Genomic DNA, 22,111 nt, shown 5'->3' on the forward strand with positions numbered 1-22,111 from the left:
ACATACTTTTAATCAATTTATTAATTTATTATTGATACTTGGTTGAGGAAGGACTGCGCTGATTAATCCTATTATTTTGGAAATATTATTATTATACATTACACTTTCCTGCCAGATCCGCCATTCATAGAAGCTGCACTACAGAGAAAGATTTCTAATGAAAGTTAAAGAATCAGCACAAGGGACACATCCTACTAAGTGTAAGTTATGTCCCTGGTGCTGATTTTTGTTTTTATTTTTAGCTAAAGCCTGGCATTAAGCAGTTGTAGTATTCACATTAGTTTTGGTTGCAGGGATCCTCAAGTCAAGCACTACCAATGTTAATCTTCTGACGGTCACAGATATGCTTTTGGCTGTCACTGTATACTAATATTTTTTGCTTTGAAATTGGAAACAGAGACCTGTAAACCTTATTTTATGACAAAGCAGCAGTGTATTTTCATACAGTGTAGATGCAAATGTTCGCAACTTGTTGTCTTCACCACAGTGCTGGAGAAAAATCTGACAGGCCGACATTGTTTTAGCAACTGGCATTGTGAACTGAAAGAAACTGGGTAGCCCGCAGTGGGGGGTTTGTATTTGTGTACAGAGTTAGAGCTTGGGGAAGAATGGTCTTGACGTCACAATAACTTTCATCCACTCTGTCGCTCTCACTCAGACAACAGCTGCATCAATCTGAGAAACTAGATTTTTGAAAAGTAGTTATTCAGGTCCTACAGAGAGCCACTTCATAATTTTTTTGTGATAAGCAGTCATGAAGCTGTGGGGAAGGGAGGGAGAGTGGCCAAGCTGTGCAAAGTGTACGTGTCAACAGAGCTGTAGCTCTTTCAGCTAGTTTACGCATATTACACATAAATGGATGTTAAGTGTTAGCGTATAACTAAAGGAAAACCTTTTTTTTAGATTTGGAGAATTGGGTAAAGTGTTGAGGGGTACAAAAACTGTATGGTTTTTATTGCTGTTCCCGTTAGGGAGATTTACTCTCTCTAATTGTCCAAATTAGCACTGTCTCTGGGACTTTATGTCTTTACGTATGGAGGAAAATAGTTTTTATCTCCAAATATAGCAAGGTTTCTTTACCGTAAGAGCTGTAAAAATGAGGAATAGACTCCCCCAAGAGGTGGTTCTAATCAGCTCAGTTTGTGTGGACTGCTTCTTTAAAGCCAATTTGATCAACATTTAAAAAAAATATATATATATTGTTTTGCTTCCTTATTACTTGCAAAACAGAGCATCCCGGGAAACTAGACTTAGACAAAAATGCATTGGGTGGCCTAAATGCCTGTATAATATTTATGGCACTGCATGCCATTTCCTGATGTTACTAAACATATAACTATATTCTTTATTGCTTAGTACAGTGGCAGCCTCTAAAAAATATTGGACTGCTACTTTTTCTAATGTGAATCAATTCTTTACACATATTTGCTATACACATTACAAGGATGAAGGCCCCAAAAAAAAGCTTTTTTATATATAAAAAAAAAAAAGTTTGTTAGTGAAAATACATTTGGTTATACTTTGTGCCAATGTAGACACAAATTGTACAGATGCATTGTTGTAAGTATTTTCAAACAATTTTCAGATGGCCCCTGCTGATGTCCTTTTACTACAAAAGAAAGATACCCTTGTCAGCAAAATCCTAACTGATCTTATGCAGGTTAACCAGTGCAGTGCTGACAAAGTGTTAACACTGACTTACCTCTGCTGGAAGTATACTCTAAGCACAACTACTTCTTTGGTAAAAAAAATATTTTCTAAGATTAATTTCCTCCTGCTAGTTTGAGGTCATGTCCCCATGTTCTTGATCTTAGCTTCATATTGAAAATCCTGCCCTCCTGAACCTTATTCACCTTTTTGACATATTTAAAAGTTTCAATCATGTCTCATAATTCCCTTCATTCCTGAAGACTGTACATAGTTCCTGTATTGTAAAAATTCTTGAAGTCTTTCCTGATATGTTTCATCCCCTAGATCTTTCACTGTTTTCATTGCTGGACTGGACTTGTCCTATCCTATCAATATCTTTTTGTAAGTCAGGTCTCCGGAACTGGACACGGTAAATGAGAGCTAATAAAAAATCTATATAGGGAACCTCCTTTCTCTTGCTGGTGACTCCTCTAGTGATACACCCTGGAATTCTATTCCCCTTTCCCACTGCATTGCTCATTTTGCAATCATTGGAAATCAATACCCCAAAATCTTTTTCTTTGTAGTTCTTGCCATCACTGTACCCCTAATATTGTACTTTTCCAAGAGAACTTTTTCCATAGGTGCATTGTTTTACATTGCTTTGACCAATCTTCCGGCAATGATGAATTTTGTTCCAGACACCTCCACGGATATCAAACCCATTGCACACTTTTGTGTCATCAGCAAAAGAAAAAAAAAACATAACTTACCCATCATGGCCAACCTTGTCCTAAACATTTGTGTTATAGTAAAAAAAAAGTTGTTAGGTTAGTCTAATATGACATGGGTCCAGTAAGTAGTGTGTTTTTAAGTGATCAATCATCCTTCTTTTTGGGAATGATTCCATTAATTTAACAGCAGATGTTTAAACTCATTGACTTGTGGTTGCCAGCATCTACTTTGAAAAAATAAAGATCTGCCATTTATTGCACATTTGCAGTAAATATATTAATTGTATGCCCAAAAAACTCCTGAATTTCATACTAAGGCTGGGTACATGATATAAGCTTTTTTTCATTCAACCCAGCAGGCTAAACGATAAAAAGTTTGCCATACTAATACATGCAATGCTACTACATTGATCTCCCGCACTGTGCCTTTATGTTCTGACAGGGGGACTGACTGCCAATGCTGATCGGATGCCGGTCAGGTGCTGGTTTTCCAGCATGTCTGTTCAACAGAAGCTGGTCGTAAGCCCAGCTTCTGTACAACAGACAGCTGTACAAACAGGCTGAAAGTCAATCAGTGCCTGCTAATGCAACCATTTTCGACCGATTTCCGACCCATGTGTACCCAGCTTAAGTAGCTCAGTGCTGTTGGATGAGGGATGCAGACCATCTTTTTTTGTACAGCTCAATATCAGACCACCTGTTAGCATCAGAACTAGGACTAGGACTTTAGCTTGTTGTGCATTATAGATGGGTAAGTCCTCTGAAAAATGTAAAGTATACCCTAATTGGTAAAAATCCTGGCTCATACTCTGAAGATTGTTCTGTATTAATTGCATAAAGTTCTGGGATAAATCATTGGTGTCAAGAATAGATGCACTATACCATCTACATTGCACTCTTGACTAGTTTTCTTGACAATATTTAAACTGCTCCTTTTTCCTAACAGTTACAGGGAAACACCTAACTTCTTTTGACACATTAACATGATTTCCTAAAGAAACACCTCTCTTGGCAAAGCAAATTCTTTTTCAGGGACCTCCATTCTATGTCCAGGTAAAGAGAAAGGATGCTATGTATGCAACATTTCCATCTGCTTTTAGCTCAGAAAGAACACTATAAGGGTTACGCAATATCACACCAAAGGCTACATGTTTATGGTCAACGGTCCTCCCTCTTCCAGACCCTACAGATATCCACACTGCCCTTCTCCTGCGCAGTCTTTGAGAAAGAGGTGGCTTTTTGCAAGGCAGCTCAACAAAGCAAATTGGCTTGGACAGCCTCCTGATCTCAGACAGAAGGGCACAAACCAAGGAAATTAGACAAGCGATAACACCACAAGGGCAAAATATCTGCATACAGACAGGACAGCCACCAGGCTCCCAAAGAACACCATGAAAAACTAACCAAGCAAATATTGCACTGAACTAAACTATACATTTTCAAAAAAGCAGATGCCTTTTTTGAAACTACTTCTATTAAAACCATACAATTTTGTCCACTGCACTTCTGTCCTGATGCACTCACAAAGAGCACACCCCAAAGAGTAGTGTTTAAAAAAAACGAAAACAGTCTGTTGCCTTTTTTTTTTTTTTATATATAGTTAAAAAAATGTAATATGGTTTTAATTTATGTATATTTGTAGCACAGATCATAAGACATCAAAGTCAAATCAATCATTCAATCAATCAATCAATCAATCAATCAAAAAGCATACAAGCAACTTCAATAATAGTAGAGCAAATAATTGAAATAATTGCAAATATGTATATATTTTTATCCTTTACACAAATGTCGTTTTTTTCTGTTTTTATACTGTACATTCCTTTTGTTTTGTTTTTATGTTTGTTGCAGGCATACTTCTGGTTTCTAAAGCAGGAAAAGCTATCAGGTAGTTTTAAAAGCAAGGCATTTAAAGTGAATGTCACCTGAAAAGGGCAGTTATGCTCATCCTCCCTCATCTTTCCTCGTCTGTCATCATTGGGGACTTTTTTTCCTGGGAGCGGGTACCTGTTTCTGACAGGCACCCGCTGCTATTTCCGCTCTGCTTGTCTAGGCAAGCAAAGAGGAGGTTTGGCCCCCTCCCCACTCATAACCTCCTGTCTGAATGCACAGCACATCTTGTGCATGCAAAGTAACAAGCTGGTTGTGAAACACTAGGGAGCCACAGGCAGCTTCCCACATCCAAGATGGTGGCATCAAGGACCTAAAGACCAACGAAGAACCAGCCCCGGTGATGACAGTGGTGGATCCCTGGGCTGTTAAGTGTCTGTATATTAAAAGTCAGCAGCTACAGTATTTGTATTCCACTTAAACATAACTTGGCATCCTAGATCCCTTCCCTTTCACATGCCTATGTAGTTTGGACCTGCTGTACAATTGACAGTTGATGTTCAAATCTGTGTATCAGATCTGTTGTCAGCCACACTGTGGCACTCAGTGGCAGAAAGAGATGTTACAGCAGCTATGCTTGTAGAAATGTAAAGTTGTAGATACATTGTAGTTTTCTACACCTGTCAGAAGCAGAAAATTGCAATGTATATATTCTTTATACAGGAGTTGCTGAAGCAAATCTGAAAGTGAAAAAAGACTAGTTTAACACCTGATGATAAACAACTTGTTATTCCTTACTATCCCTAATTAACTTCCTCCCCCAGCTCTCTTTAATTGGTATTTTTCAGCTAAATTATATTCGCAGAATTTTTTTTTTTTTTATGCTTTTGGAAGATTTCGTTTTTGTATTTATGGTAGCGTGAACATTCAAAAAATAACACACGTGCAGGATTTTAAAACATTGTACTTGTAAATGATGTTCTGTGCTTTGTTCCAAAAACTGGAGATGATGAAAATGGAGGCTGATCTGCAGATAGTTCAATGTAGTATCCTGCTCTTTGTTGGAGTTTGTAAGGATGTGCCTTTATGTTTGGTCTTTTCAGCTGTGCCCTGACAGGGGGACAGCAGGCCTGTAAGTATGTTCCTGTTATTTACCGGCTTCTCTCTCTCATTAAAATGCAAGATCTGCTTATTCTCTAGATTCTCCAATGCTAAAAGGCAGCATTACATTTTAAAAAAGTGCATACATGAGATGAAAAATATATTTTACCCCAGCTTCCCACCAGGGTAACGTTATGATGGGCCTTCTGGCATTATCTTGGAAAAGCTGAGTATCCCAAATCCCATGAGAAGCTCCTTCACTCTATATAACTATAAAAAAACTGCTCATAGGTATATAATGCATGCATATAGATGTGCCTATACATACTTGCACCAGTTTTCAAGCTCCACCGTTACACCAAAATACCAGGCCACTCTGACCAGAGCTCTAACGCTTCCTTATAAAAGCTTAATGAAGTTTTCAATCCCCTATTCATTCTTTTTGCCCCCTCCTTAACTATCAGCTGCTTCACAGACCAATTAGAATATTAGGGCCACAAAAAATGTGAAGTTGCCCAATGGGATTTCAAAACCGTGGCATCCCTTTTTTGCTAACCTAAGTTAATTAAGGGTGTTGATAGGAATTTTTATATCTGGCACTTCTGTGGCTCTCTTTTTTATCTGTTTTGGGCTCCCGTTATTAGCTGTGCCCACTCAGAGTTTTTCCAGTCAGCTGACACAAGGCACATCTGCTAGTTTCCCATCAACCCGTGATTGGCCCTGGACTTTTAAAGGGAAAACCTACCTACCAATCCTGTATCAGGCTCACCTTTAAATAATTTTGTCTTTGAAACTTCTGTCAGCAGATGGATCTTCAATCAAACTGAGCTGTAAAGCTCTCCCTCCTTTTGTCATGGTTATCCTTTGTTGGGGTTATTGTCACCCACAATTGTGGGTTAACAGTGTGAATTAATACTTTAATTGGCTGTTTACATGTAGCTTGAGTCTTGGTGACTGAGCTTTGGTTGTTTGGTATTTTTTTTAAAAGATTAGTTTGCTTATGGTCAATATTTTAAATAAAGTTTTTTTTTTTAATTGGATTTAAATTATATGTTTTTAACCACAATAAAAGAGTTGTGGCCTAAAATTTTCAACATTCTTGTCTTTTTGTTTATTTCCTTAACTTTTCTCTTTCAGGTTGGTTTGTTTTTTGTTGTGGTTAAGGTGGTGCTGTATGTGGTCTGAAATCCCATGTGGTTGAAGGGACAAGGACATTTCAACACTACCAGAAAGCACCAAAGCTTTGCTTGTCTAAATGGTCCAGTATCTGGGTGTAACAAGAGGGCTGCTGCAGGTATGTCTGACAGCAGTTTTTTTTTTTTCCATAACAGGTTTGCTTTAATCGCCGTTTAATTGGATCATCTCTACTTTTTCTAAACAATACGTATTTCAAGCAACAAATGAAGTTGTTTTCCAGAATATTATTCATTCTGAAACTTTGCATTTAATGTGCAGATAGGCAGTTCACAAATACAGGAATTACTTGTGGAAAGTGCACATTACTATGTTTTTCTGTATCAAAAAGATGTTACTGAATTAGATAAGCCAATCCATGCTTGTGTAGAGAATAAGGTAGCAAGAGCTACAGAGATCTTCCATTGTCACATTTTAATCACAGTGCATAAAATACAAATTACTATAGCATTCATAGTGCAATGGATTTCAAGTGTTACAACTCATGCTTGGTCCTTTAAGTGCAGTTATAAATACTAAGCATACTGTTTCAATGTCCATTTAACTTTTCTTTTTCAATTTGGTTCACCACAGAGAAACAGGTAATGGGGTAGCATATGATTTAGGATCTTGACAATTTAAAAAAGCTGAATTCTTGCCATTTAAAATTTGGTTAGAATTAAAAATTAAATAAAATAGTTCTTTGTTTTGTTAGGATTCAAAGGTCCAGCATCTTCATTGTCTAATTTGCCCTTAGAGACAACTGACAAATGTATTATTCACTTGCACTAATCACAGTGTACGAGTGTACTGTGGTGAGGTGTAGCCACAGCCTTCCCTTTGAGCTCCTTGAATGAATAGGCAAAAGGGTTTTATTACCCTTTGTCCAAATTATATCTTTGTTTTCTTTTTCATGTTATTTGACATTAAGCTTCTTAAGTCTTCAAGGTGTCCATTGAGAGAGCAATGAGTCCTGGCATAGTACGGTAAAAAGAACTGTTTTCCAGACCAACGAGACTGATAAATGATGTGGACTTCCCAGCCACACAAACCCGAACCCGAGCTCTATACAAGCCTTTCCCATTCTTTGACCCAAGGTCCACCAGGATCTGAAAGATAGAAGATATGAACCGTTATTTCTGTCAATTTGATCAATATTATATTTTTTTCTTTTATGCTTATGTTACAAAAAATTGGCTAGATTGGTAAGACAATGAAAGGATTTTATGCTAAAATAGTATTTAATTAAGTGTATCTGGGCTACATAACTTTCATGTTGTGTAGTACTCTGGAATAAACCATCTTGGAAGAACACTAAACCAGGTTAACTGGTAACGTCCAAAGGTTTATGACCATGCTTAATATAAACCTACAGGGGCATAAACAGTTTATTCTTCCACTGGCAATGTCTATGGTGCACTTGCAGACATCACCAGGCTCATTAGAAATCAGGCAGGCAAGAAAACCTTGTTCAATTTTTTAAAAAGCTGGTGTTAGAGGTTTCAGAATCAGTACCACTTTTCGATCCTTCTCCATAGTCCTCCATAGTAACACAAAGGTTCTTCTGTCATGTTAACAGGTAAGAAAAGATACTTGAGACCTGTCAAAGCGTGTGTGTCCCACTGCAATCTCATGTATTTGGCTAACCAGAAAGTAGTTGCTGACCTTGAAATTTGGCACTAGCCTGGAGAAATTGTGATGGTTGATATGATCTCTCTGAGAGGTATTACTTTAAATACCATGCAATCACATAGTGGAAGAAAAGCCTAACACTAACTACTCCTAAAAATGCCCCCCCCCCTTATCCTGCTTACTTTGTGTAAAAAAAAGGTCTGTTTCTTTCCCCTAAATCCGGTCCGGTCACATGATCTCACAGCTCCTGCTTCCCCGTGCAAGGGAGCACTCAATAATAGCTGTGAATTCCGTGAGCCATGACATCACCCATAGGCACCAATAATTTCCCATAGCCCAGCTGTTGCCAGAGCTCCCTCCTCTACCTTCTCTTCCTACTGACACTGGGAAGCCAGAGCTGCAGGATCATGTGACAGCACCAGATTGGATTTCAAATTGCAAAGTACACAGATCTTTGTCACACAGGGTATGCAGAAAACATAGAAGGAAGGGAGAGGGAACATTTTTAAGATTAGTTATTGTTAGGCTTTTTTTAAAGTATATGTAAGGCCAAAACTTTTTTTTTTTTTTTTTTTTTTTTAGTTTTGGATACAGTAGGTAAGGGCGAAAACTTCTATCACATTTTTTTTCTGCCTTTGCCCCCCATTTGGAGATTTCATTTTACTTCCTGTCAGGCAGAACCATCAGGAAATACAAGGAAAAAGTGAATAGAATACCCACCTTAGAGAGTTGCCACAGGAATAAGTGTCCCCATTAAAGGCTTTTCCCTTTAATCTCAATGTGATGCCAACTTTAAAAAAGTTTATTTTCCCTCACTTTTCTATTCTACAACAATGGTCACCAAGACAGAGCAGTGAAGAACAGTGCATTTCTCTAGTGAGATACAGGCATCAAAATTACCTTGACAAAGGGTAACCATTCCCTTTTTTCTTCAAAACTATAACATGCCTTTATATACACTTTAACATTAAAACATATATTGATGCTAGACTCACTTTAAAAATGTCAAGCTGGCTGTTCACACAAGGATATGAGAAAAAAAAAATTGCATATCTCTATGGCATGAAGCCACACCATTTAGATAAGAAGAATCATGATGAATCATGCTTTATCAGCAAAACTATAATAAAAATCCTTAAGTCTAGTATCCAAATGTCTAGTGAGTCAATGCCATTTTCCTTATACGACTGTGTGCTACCCATGCATAGACTGCGGCACATTTATTTGTCTTATGAAGCAATCTTTAGCCACCTGTAGCCCAGGTTCACACTGAGGCCATTCTATTTCAAGCCGGCATTTCAGTCCGACTTCAGGGGGGATTTTACATATATCTGTGGGAGTTCCTGCACAGATGTGTATGGAAATTGACCCACCGAAGTGGACAAAAGTATAGAGAAACTAATTTTGGGAATCGGTGTGGCGCCACAAAGTCTTGTCACACCGATTCGGACGGTGCAATTGCATGTCAAATAGGACCAATGTGAATATGGGCTTACCTAAAAGCAGCAAACCTAAAATTTTGCCTGGACTCAAAGCAATGCCTGTGTAACCTTGAGTTCTGAAGACCTCAAAACTCATTAAAGTCAGACCAAAGTAGTGCAAGGACTACTTTGAAGTCGTTGCAACTTGAAGTCACACAGATATGACCAGTACTCATTGGAAATCATGGAGTACAATGTGTCATATGACTTTGCAGTCCCAAGTCGCAGGACAAGTCGCACAAGTGTCAAAGGGGTCTTAATTACCAGAAAATTAATAAAGTAGCCACGGATTTCCCATTCTCACCTCCTGGAACTTCATTGACAGCTCTTTTTCTGGTACTTGCAAGATCCACTTGTACTTCTCTTTAACAGACTCAACTTCACCAAGTGCTTCTGCCACATCTTGGCAACCTGTGCAGTATTGACATGTCAAGTTTCAGTTAATCATCTACTGAAGAATTGAAAACTGTAAGCAATCTCTAATATATACTACTCATCTGCTATAAATTAGGCAAATTAATCAATTAATGTTTTGGAAAATGTCAGAATTACTGATTTGGAAAGCACATTTTTGATTAGGGTCCCCCAAATTACTTGTGCATGCCAATAAGTATGAACGGAGCTAGAATAATAATGTAACCAATCAAAACTAATGATAAACCAGTGCTAGTTAAACCTATGGGCATTTACAAATACAGGTAAACTGGTGAATTTCAATTCACAAATGTATTTCCAGTTCAGCCATCAACACACAAGTGGCAAATTGCACATCTGTGAAGAACCTTTACTCATTTGTAGTCCTGAATTAATTTCTACAAATAAAAACATCCCTTGGGGCAGGGATGAATAAACCCCCAGCTGGATTTCTTATTTCTTATTTATTTTGTTAACAAATAGCAATAACTATTTATTCACTCAGAATTATCTATGTATTTAGAAAGTAAGTATGGTGCTCGCAACTTTCTGTACAGTACCTTGGAATTCTTTTCTTTCTATATTGATGCTTGTGAGGTCCCTTTTCTGTAGCCGAGAATGATCAGGAACTAGATGTTCTGTTAAAAAGCCATAGGTTAATACACAATAATTTTTTTCAGGAATCAGACAACTCTGCAACATGCTAAAATGAGGTTCACTTATTTTCCCTGCTTGATACTGATACCATAGTTCTGTGTAATCATCGGTTCTTATATTCCAGAGAGCATCTAACAGTGTAAACGTAAATACACTTCTTGAAGCTTTTGCTATGTAACAGTTACGGTACACACGGGCTGAATGCCGGGCGACATTGGCCGGTTCAATAAAAAAACGGTCTACATTCAATCTGTATGTATGGCAGTCAGTCTAACAGAAGCCAGGCCGTTTGGTCAGACGACCATGCTGGAAAACCAGCAGCTGACCGGCTCCCGATAGGTGCTCTCAGCCAATGACTGCTGATCAGAGTGTTTTGGCAGGGGGGATAGGTCCCCCTATCAGAACAAAACAGCTTAGGGGGGTAGAGGGAATCACTGTACTTATGTTGGATCGTTAGTACAGCGGCTCCGACAGGAGCTGAGAGTTTTTTTTTTTTTCAACCCGCTAGGTTGAATGGAAATGAACTTTTAGTGTGTACCAGGCTTTAAGTGGTGGTTAAGTAAAAAAAATGATTTAATGCCTGCCCCTCTCTTTTATCAAGACATAACACACTGTGTACCTGTTTGTGTAAAACAATACCTGTAATTACCTTATCACAGAGCTTTTCTGGCCAGTCATGTGACCTTCGGCCACTCTCCTCCTCTGATCTAAGGGCTACAGTGGGAGGCACCAAGATCCTCCTCTGACATCACAAATGGAGGTCACGTGACCGCTGTGCTGTTGTCTCAGCCCTTCCCACTGTAGCTCTTAGATTGGAGGAGGAGAGTGGTTGGAGTTCACATGACCAGTCAGAAAAGCTCTGAGATAAGGTAATTACTGGCATCGTTTTAAACAAACAGATACACAGTGTGTTATGTCTTGATAAAAGAGAGTGGCTGTCAGTAATATTTATTTAACTTTACTGCCAGCTACTAATAGTGACAGGAGGACAGGGGAGCAGATAAGCTCACATAGGAGCTGACAGGCAGGGAGGGAGGGGGAGAGAAGAGAACAGCGGGATGAGGGAGGCAGGTAAACTGACCATGATAATCCAGGATTAGCAGCCATGATTATCATGGTCAGCACACACATGGGGACGCCGGAACTGGCAGGATCAGCCAGTTTTTTTTACAGCTTAGAAAGGAGCAGATTTGACAGCACGAGCACTGTTCTGTTTAATATGCTATAAGGGAACAGGATTTTCTTTTTTTTTTTTAGGTTACAACCACTTTAACTCTTTGTCCTATATCACCAATGCAATTAATTTCAATGCAGGTCTGACTCTGATGTATAGTCATAAAACATTTCTTAGTATTGCCCTTTTTTATTAACAAAAATGTATTTTTAATCTTGGACAACAAGGTGCCTACTGTGGGCGTAGTTGTGAATAAGTCCCCTACACCATAAGCAGGGGATCCCACATCACCAAAATACTGACTAAATTTGACTTGCTCCTTTTAGGTCACCAATCTTTCTGTAACTGATACAAACAGCAAGAAAAGATACTTATAGTTCACCCTCCATGTTCCCAAGCTTTAACCTAGGGCTGAGGAAGTACAAAGATGGCATATACAATTGTTTCCAGTTCTCCTGTAGTGCCCTTGATATAATGATCCATTATTATGGATCCCGTTTGAGGCCCAGTCCTGCTTTTGAACAGTAATAACTTTGTTTCCACAAATATGATGTTACAGCTGTGGAGAGGTTACTGTACTTGGGGGTAGCATAAGACAAAGGAATACACCAGTTTTTTTTGTGGTGGTTCATTCTTCCTTCCTTATGGATCCTTACTGACTATGTCTGTGTCTTTTGCCCTTTTGTCCTTTAAAGTGTAGTAACATATAGCAACCCCGAAAAAAATCAATTTGATACCGTACTGTGCTGTCAGAGTTATTCTAATTGGTTGCTATGCTTATTGTTATGTGCACAGTCATTGCCCTGTTTTATTAACCACTTGTGGAATGCCCCTTGCACATTTACGGTGAAGGGGCAGCCGCGCTGTGCCTGATAACGTACATGTACGTGATCCTGCATTTCTGGGTAGGGGGCATGGGCGTGCACTGCCCAGTCTGTACTGTGATTGGGTATATCACAAGCTGGGACCTACTGATTGGCTTAGCAAATCACAGTACAGAACTCTGTGTGTACTAACAACATAATGCCTTGTACATGGAGCAGAGATGTGGCTGAAAAAAATCAGCCACACATACTAGTAAAAGCAGCACGCACTGCACACATTACACTTGTTAGACACTTAGTTAACCCTTTCATTGCTCCTAGATGTTAACCCCTTCCCAGCCAATGTAATTAGTACAGTGACAGTGTATAGTATTAGCACTGATCACTGTATTAGTGTCACTGGTGATATCAGTGCCAGTTATTCAGTTACCAACCAGTGCCAGTTAGTGCCAGATTGTCTGCCACACTATCACAGTCCCATATAAGTCGCTGATCAAAGGCATTACTAGTAAAAAGGAAAGAAAATCCAGTATATATACCATCATTTGTAGACACTAAAACTTTCATGCAAATCAATTAATATACACTTTCTGGTATTTTTTATATTGTTTACCAAAGACATGACGCAGAATATATTTTGGCCTAAATTTATGAAGAAATTCGATTTTTTTTTAATTTTTATTGAATGTTATTTTACCAAAAAGTAAAAAATATTGTTTTTTTCTGTCTTTTTTCCATTTACATAAAAAAAAAGAACAGTAGTGATCAAATACCACCAAAAGAAAGCTCTATTTTTGTGAAAAAAATGGTACAAAAATTAATTTGCATACAGTGTTGCATGACTGCGCAATTGTCAGTTAAATTAGGGCAGTGCCAAATAGCAAAAAATGCAATGATCATGAAAGGGGTAAAATCTTCCGGAGCTAAAGTGGTTAATAAAGCCAGATAGTTTTTCATTAGCTAAAAGTAGCAAAATAAATCCAGTACCTAGATTTGATGCTGCAGAATCCTGTGATTCAGAAAGATCATCTATGAGAACACCTTCACTTCTGAGCTGTGACTTCAGGCTGTGAATGGCTCGCCATCCCTCTTGTTCCAACTCTTGCACTTCATCATCATTTGTCTGAAATGTCAAGAAAGCACAATTCTACTTAATACTTTTTAATGTAGTTTTTTCATGACAGTAGCATTGGGCTTGTTAAATGACCTGTGGGCAACACATGGGAAGAATAAAAACTTTTAAAGTGCTGAGTGCTGGTTTTTATCATCAATTACTATATATATCAACTATAAATTATGAGGCAAACAAGGATAATCCATAGGAGATTCTGTACATCTTTCTAATACCTAGTGCGGGGATATCATAATAAAAACGGACAGAAAATTACAGAATCTTTAGTTGCTTTCCGATTGCTCTTCCCACAATCTGCATAAATATACTTAACCACTTCAATACAGTGCACTTTCACCCCCTTCCTGCCCAGGCCAATTTTTAGCTTTTAGTGCTGTCACACTTTGAATGACAATTGCGTGATCATGCTACACTGTACCCATATGAAATGTTGTATCATTTTTTTCACACAAATAGAGCTTTCTTTTGGTGGTAATTAATGACCACTGGATTTTTTTATTTCTTACAAAAAAAAAAGAAAAAAGACAGAAAATTTTGAAAAAAATTTTTTTTCTCCTTCACTGATGTGCGCTGATGAGGCAGCACTGATGGGCACTGATAGGCTGCACTGATGGGCACTGATGATGTGGCACTTTTGGGCACTGATGAGGTGGCACTTATGGGCACTGATGAGGTGGCACTGATGAGGAGGTACTAATATTCCGCACTGATGAGCACTGATGAGAGGTACTAATATTCCGCACTGATGAGCACTGATAGGCGGCACTGATGGGTACTGAGAGGTGGCACTGATGGGTGGCACTGATGGGCGGCACTGATGGGCACTGACGGGTGACACTGATGGGCAGCACCCTCAGTGCCCACAAACAGTGCTCATAGTGATGCCAGTCAGTGCCCATCAGTGCCTAGATGAGCAAGCACTGATGGGCACTGACTGGCAGCACTATGGGCACTGATTGTGGGCACTGATGGTGGGCACAGATTGGCACTTTATTTTAATTTTCTGTAATCAGGGCCCTGATGATCAGTGCCCTGATTACCTGTCTTTGTCTCCCCTGTGAGGAGGAGCCGCTGATCGGCTCTCCTCGCCTCACACACTGACAGGTGTGAGGAGGCGAGGAGAGCCGAATAACGACATTTCCTCATCTACATGTGACCGGCTGTGATTGGCCACAGCCGATCCCATGGGTAAAGACACTGACTCTTTACCAAGATCGGGGTCGCGCCGTGTCCTAGCAACGCGGCGTGGCCATGATTGCCGCTCCGCAAGAGAGGCAGTTCTGGTGTGCCGTCATATGATGGCATCCCAGAACAATGGATGCACCGCTTTGCTGTCATTTGACGGCGGTTGGGTAAGAAGTGGTTATATTTCAACTTTTACAGCAAAATTTAAGAAACACCCCCACTATGTGTTTTTTATGTGTTCCCATTCATATAGCATACCTAAAATAATTAAAAATATGCACATCTAATTTACAACTGATAATGAAGCTACATAGTAAGTCAGGTTGAAAGAGGACACAAGTCCATCTAGTTCACATTACAGCACATTACAGACATTCTCCTCTTAGACAGTTGTCCCCAGAACAGGTGTCCCATTTTGGAAGATATCCATTTACCTTAGTTTTGAGGACAAAAACTTTCTATTTTGGTGACAATAGTCATCAGGACAAACAGAACGGGACACAGATGACAGTAAAGACTTGACAGTAAAGACTTAACCCCCAAGCTATCCAAAACTTAAAAAAAGCTTTTGTCAGGAGATACACTTAAAAGCTGAACTTTGGGCTATGTAAATATAATGTAAATACAAGTGCCATTGTATAAATTCTTAAGGCTGGTACACACGGCTGAATATCAGCCAGTATTGACTGGTCCAAGGACTGGCCATTGGCTGCAAGCACTGTTGACTGTGTTCTGGTGGGGGGCAGTCCCCCTGTCAGAACACAATAGCTCAGCGGGGAAGATCGCCACACTAACTTCGCTTGTGTTAGTACACAACCCTACTGGGTTGAACAAAAAACTCCCAATGTGTACCTGGCATTACTTCAACCCTTTGTGTATTGTGGCATTTTTGTATTTCTTCCAAATCTATGCATTAACCCAGTATGAAGCAACTTCTTTACTTTGCCTGTCCAGGAACTTCCTGTAATAAAGACCGTTCTCTCTTCTTGTATCCTCCCCCTGTATTTTTCTGCAGGTAGCCATTAGGATATGGAGCCTGCTGAGTCCCTCCCAGAGCTTTGCTCTGTGAACAAGGATATGTGTAGCACAGTGATGATATTACCACTTACCACAAATACTACAAGTTAATATTTGCGTATGCAAATGCATTTGGTTACACCAAGTGGGCTTCTATCCCTTATGGCTATTGAGAAACATATTCAAATGAAAGTTTTTTGCATCTCACGATGCAACACTCATTGCCTATCACCAGGTTCAAGCATGTGTCATCTGGGGGGATATGCCTAGTCATATTCAAGTAATGTCTTTCAGAAGAAGGGCATGAATTGTGAAGGTATGATTTGGCCTTAGAGGTAGGCTGCTATGTTATGCGTTATCTTGATTTTTATGTGTACATGACAGGTATGCTTTAAAATAGACTTTCCTTCAGAACTACAAAAGCTAAAACACCAATTTCACCAAAGCATAAGAAACATGATCTTTCCTATAAATTGAAGTGCCTGACTTCTTACATCCAGTAACAATTGTTCCTCCAGTCCTAAAACGTCTTTGCCCACCAAGTTCTCCTCTAGTGAATTCACAGGAGCCATACTGTGAAGAACAGATACCCAATATTTCAACTCAGGTCCCACATCAGGAAACAGGGAGTCAAACACTATGCTCTGTAGTTTTCTGGAAGAATGATGAAGAGAAACAAAATTACACTAGTTAAGTTTCTTTTTTTTTTGTCTTTGAGACAAATTATAAACCTCTTTGAGTAAAACAGTTACTTTTTCAAGATTTCAAGTAGTAGATACAGTTTTACCAAAATTGAATGCGGAACATTTTCAAGCTTTGGAGCTATTTCTGTCCTGTCAAGTAATCTTGTTAGTCTTTGCTTCCATTTACCCATAATTACATTTTAACCATAACATAAAATGAACTGAAAAAATAAAAATAGGTGCGCTGTTGGTGAATATAATAAAAGCTGCTACCAAAGAAACCAAATATGCGATTGGAATAAATAATGATGAAAAAATGGTCTGGTGCGCTAATAAATGTGACAAAATAAATACCCATACACAAATGTATATGAAAAAAGTGAAGTGGAAAAAATGTATACACATAAAAAAAGTCCATAAATCACTGGTATCAACAAAATGAAATGTAGACTTCCAAATCCAACGGTGAAAATTCATGTTAAGTGATAAATATTCCCTCCACCATACAAATTCTGCTCTCACCAGACGGAAATGATGAAAGTGCGAAATAAACAAATAAAATCACTCTTGTGCGATGTGAAAGAACCCACTTGCCACGTGTGGACACCCAAAATCAATATAAGCCTCTTACCAGAAAACCAACATGAGAAAGCATGTATTGTCCAATGGAAGAAACTCCTCTCTCCTCATTAAGGTAGAAACAGATCCAGGCACCTGTCTATCATTCTGTTAATTTTACCAGATTATTACCGTGAACAGATATTTGCATTGTGTTACCTTTCGTACATTCTTAAAGCCAAAGTTCAGTTTTTTCCTTTTTTAAACCAGCATCCCTTGTGCTGGTGGTTGCTGTTTTAGTTGAAAGTTGAAGTTTTCTGACCGCCCCCCCCCCCCCATACCACCTGCTGGACCTGTCATAGGCATTCTTCAAGGGAGTTGACTATGCCTACCATTTCTGCCCCCCCCCCCCCCACCTCCATTCATAGAAGCTCTACTATAGCCTCTAGCAATGAAAAGCACATGTGAATTGAGGAAGTGGACCTTTCAATCATCTGCCTGTCCTTCTTTCATAGAGTTCTTTTCATGAAGGAAGCTATGATACAGCTTCTATGAATTGAGAGGAGGGTAGTGGAAAGGGCAGGTATAGTTGTCACTATCGACGAGTGCCTCTCGTCTTGTAATCAAGACATTACATTAAGCTTAGAAGTAAGTTGTTACCAAACAAAACACATAGGAAGCATGGCACTGCCATGGGGAACATGTAGCAATGGCAAAATTAAAAAATGTGGTTTCACATAATATTCCCATTACACACCTGGAAATTACCAAAAATAAACAGGTGCTTTGGTAACTACTGACTGGAAACCGATAACATCACATGTTCCTGGTACGTATATCGCCAGCACAATAGGGATCTTTGAGAAAAAGTCTGAATGTTTATTTAGATGATCACATAAGTAAGGTGCAACAATATGGGGCCACACAGAACCTCTTCGTCAATCATGTGATATCATCAATTTTCATTAGGCCTCTTGTAGTATGTTGCCCATACTCATGCAAATTTTAAGGAGCTTCAAATACTTGTGACCAGCTTTCAAATGCAGAATTGACATTATAGATTAATGTCATCTACAACCAATAGATGGTGTCAAAACTGTGAAAGATTTAAAAGTGTAGGAGGTAAGTTGTATTGATGCTTTGATCATTTTTGTGAGCAAGTTGCCTGAGAGTCGTTATGTTCATAGAAGCATTAGCACAGAAGCAAAGAAACCCCCAGAATTTGTCCAAGTGACTGATCCAGTTTAAGAACATCAAATATACTTTGTATGTACATATAGCAATTACATGTTACCTGTGTGTATCATTTCCAGACTGTGTCTCTGTCCTGTTGTATTCCTGAGAATCGGATTGTACATCCTTAATCAATTCCTCCGGGGCAGAATGCTGCTCTTTTTAAAATAAAAATACAACCATAAGCTTTAAGGCGTAAAGATATATATATATATATATATATATATATATATATATATATATATATATATATATATATATATATATATATATATATATAATATTCTCAATATTTATGTAATAAAACAGCACAGTCTATTAGCTTAGTCGTGGTCATAGATACAGATGACAGTGCCACCTACAGTTAAGAAGTTTTAACAAACAGGCAAGCTTTTCTTTCATGTCAGAAATCATTTAATGATTTTAGAAATCCATGCAGGAGAAGATCAGATTTACCATGGTTTAGTGCAGCTACACTGACTGTACCTAATGATAAGGCCATACATGGATCCGAACCATACTCATAACAAAACCACTTTTGTAAATTAATTTCTCAGACAGAATCTATCTCAAGTCAAGGTTGTTATTCATTGCTGAAGGTCACTATAATTATATTCTTGTAATAAGTGCTAGTTCCAGGATAGGTGTGTCACTAATCAGAGATTGCATGGATGCCATGGAACTAGTACTGGTCCTTGCAGCCCTATGATAGCCTTCGGTATGGCATTGAAACCACATGTAAAATACAATCTAATGGATTCTGTTGATGGCATCTATACTACTATGGGAGGTTGCTCAGATCTGAATATTGACAACAATAATAATTAGATAGCAAATAAGTAAAGGTTTTCAAAGAGAACATTGGGGACTGCTATTGTTGACTTCCAATCTGAAAGTGATTGTTGCCTGGCTGACTCTTTGGCTTTAAATCCCAACTTCTTTTTTTTAGATGGTCCCCTTCTGCAATACTCACCTGCAATCCCAAGCTGTCCCTGCACAGTACCTCTTCTCTACCACAAGATATCTTTAGTCTTCCAGGTTGAATGACTTCCAATAGTACTCAGGCCAGAATAAGGAGGACTACAGTGTGAGTTCAGGTCATGGACCTGACCTCCGAAGGGGGCATCACCACAGCTCCTCTCATTCACAGTTTTCTGATGCAGATAGTGGCTCTGACGTCATCAAATAAGCGCTGCTCTCTGCATCAGTGACGATAGCTCAGCCCATAGAATGCATTAAGGTGAAAAAAATGGGGACTTTACAACTCCCTTAATACTTTCTGGGTTACTAACCCAGAGCAAGTATGCCCATCAGAAATATCAGTAAAGTCAGAGGTCATTTTTAGCAAACATGTTCTGGGTTAGCAACTGAAAATACTGAAACCAGAAAGTTAACATGACAGCCAGGCAACTAATATTTGCAGAATGACAAGTCAGCAATTGTAGTGTCCATGTTTCTCATTGAAAAGGTTTCCTTTTAGAAAGACCAGGAGTTGCAAAAACGGCATCTGTGTCCAGGCACACATTCTCCTTCCATCTATGTGTTTGCATACTTTGAGCTAACAGTCAAAATATTGTCTCCTGTCTTCTCCTGTCTTCTGCCTAATGTTTGCATACACACAATCCGAAAATTGTATGAAAAATACCGCATTCAAAGCAATCGTCTGAAAATCTGATTGTTTGTACAAAGCTTTTGAGAGCCGATCACGAGATTTCCTCCGATATTATCCGATAGGACAAGCATGGATAACTATACCAGATCGTTTGGTTTTAATTTAATCAGTACAGTTTACATCTGAAAATACAATACATTACATCATTTCCGATTTTTTATTCTGTGGTACGAGAGCTTTTTAGTAACCTATTCAGTTTCAAAATGCGACTAGCAAGCGAAAAAAGGCGTCCGATTTTCGGATCGTGTGTACAGGGCAACAATGCCAAATGTATTTTAAATATTAACTCCAAAACTGAAATTGAATATACTGTATCACAGTTTACCTAATAACTGTAATAGTTTTCTGTTTTCAGGTTTTGTTTTCACCTAGTTTTCCTGCAAAATACACTCTTCCTGTCCCCGTGTATATACTTTTTCATTATATCTCTGGAGGGAAACATGGTTTTCACACAGTCTGGACTTCATGTCTGCCTTTGTTCATCACCATTACAAAATATTTCATTTTTGTTTTTGGTTTAAAAATTGTCCATTCTTTGTCATTACTGAAAGTAGATCTGACATTGTAAAAACTACTTCATTTTGTTTATCAGAATGAGGTACCTGGAAGGTCTCTGCGGACCCTAGAGGGGAATATGTCACTGTACATTTGCTTCATGAATTGTGGGATGGTCTGAGTGAAGAATAAAAAGTCCATGTTTTTTCGCAAAGAGTCTTCTGCCTTACGTAGCAAATTTAGAAGAATTTGAAGATAGGATCGAAGCTCTGAAACAATGAAAGGCAGACGAGTAAAACGCATTACTGCATGCCGGTGACTTGACATCTGAAAAGAAGCTTTGACATGCCTGGCCTAGTAACATTTCCCAGACACTAACTCACAGGTGTCCAGTTTTATTTCAGCAAAGGGAACCAGCAGCTGTCCCAAGCCAGTTCCTTTTTTTTTTATTGACCATGAAATATATATTTATAGCCTGCCTGTATCTGCAATGTATTATCAAAAAAATATCTTTAACTGTGCCTAAATTATTGATAATGGCTGTGATTTTCAAGTACAATATCTATGCTGACTAGAGGATTTCATACTCATAAATTACAGAGAGAATATAATGTAACAATTAACCTCGAAGAAGAACAATCATCGACGTAGGTCGTTACTGTGTCACTCTGCATGCTTCTTGAAAAATCACGTAGGACTTTAAACACAAGGCCAATACTGAGAATATCATATGAATTGTATGAAATGAGTCCTTGCTTTTTTCCAAGTCACCTCTTTTATGAAGAATTGCTGAGTGTTTTACATTTCACAGCCAATTAGATTAATACAACCCTTAGTTATGCTTCTGGGTCCCACCAATGATTTTACTCTAAGAGGAACTACAACCATGCCAAAAATCAAACCAGCATTAAATTTACTATTCGATAACAGAATCAACGTCTGCACTTTCATATTTTATGTTAAAGGAACAAAAAATAAAGGTAACAATGTAAACCTATAATCAGCACTGACAGTTAGCTATGAAACATTTGTGACTTGCTAACTGGTAGGGAACAGATAGATACAATTTTTAAAAGAGAGATTTAAAAAAATGGAAAATTGCTTCTCCAGACCCTTTCACGTCTGTCACATGTGCTCAGAGTGAACCTGCTCTCATCTATGAAAAGCACAGGGCACCAGTGGCGGACCTGCCAATTCTGGTGTTCAGTGGCAAATGCCAATCCAGCTCCACGGTGCTGGGCAGTGAGCACAGGGCCCACTAGAGGATGTTAGGCCCTCAGGCCACCTTCATGAAGTCTGTTTCTGATTGTTTGATCAGAGACATTCACACCAGTGGCCTACTGGAGGTAATTTTGTAGGACTCTGGCAGTGCTCATCCTGTTCCTCCTTGCACAAAGGAGCAGATACCGGTCCTGCAGATGGGTTAAGGACCTTCTATGGCCCTGTCCAGCTCTCCTAGAGTAACTGTCTGTCTCCTAGAATCTCAT

General features: G+C 38.8%; 1 protein-coding gene across 2 annotated transcripts in view; it reads right to left on the minus strand.

Annotated features, from left to right (window-relative positions):
• Window positions 1-6,956: 6,956 nt before the first annotated feature.
• PRSS56 (serine protease 56) overlaps window positions 6,957-22,111 on the minus strand; it is a 30,504-nt gene continuing 15,349 nt past the window's right edge. For both annotated transcript variants that reach the window (XM_082252391.1, XM_082252392.1), the window contains exons 11-17: window positions 20,732-20,893; window positions 18,519-18,615; window positions 16,478-16,637; window positions 13,637-13,772; window positions 10,555-10,632; window positions 9,885-9,991; window positions 6,957-7,576 (exon numbers count right to left, since the gene is read on the minus strand). In XM_082252391.1, coding sequence (XP_082108517.1) covers window positions 7,403-7,576; window positions 9,885-9,991; window positions 10,555-10,632; window positions 13,637-13,772; window positions 16,478-16,637; window positions 18,519-18,615; window positions 20,732-20,893 — 914 coding nt within the window. In that variant the 3' untranslated portion in view covers window positions 6,957-7,402. The remainder of the gene's footprint in view (window positions 7,577-9,884; window positions 9,992-10,554; window positions 10,633-13,636; window positions 13,773-16,477; window positions 16,638-18,518; window positions 18,616-20,731; window positions 20,894-22,111) is intronic.

Source organism: Pelophylax lessonae (assembly GCF_965119305.1).
Source record: "Pelophylax lessonae genome assembly, chromosome: 3".
Taxonomy (NCBI): Eukaryota; Metazoa; Chordata; class Amphibia; order Anura; family Ranidae; genus Pelophylax; species Pelophylax lessonae.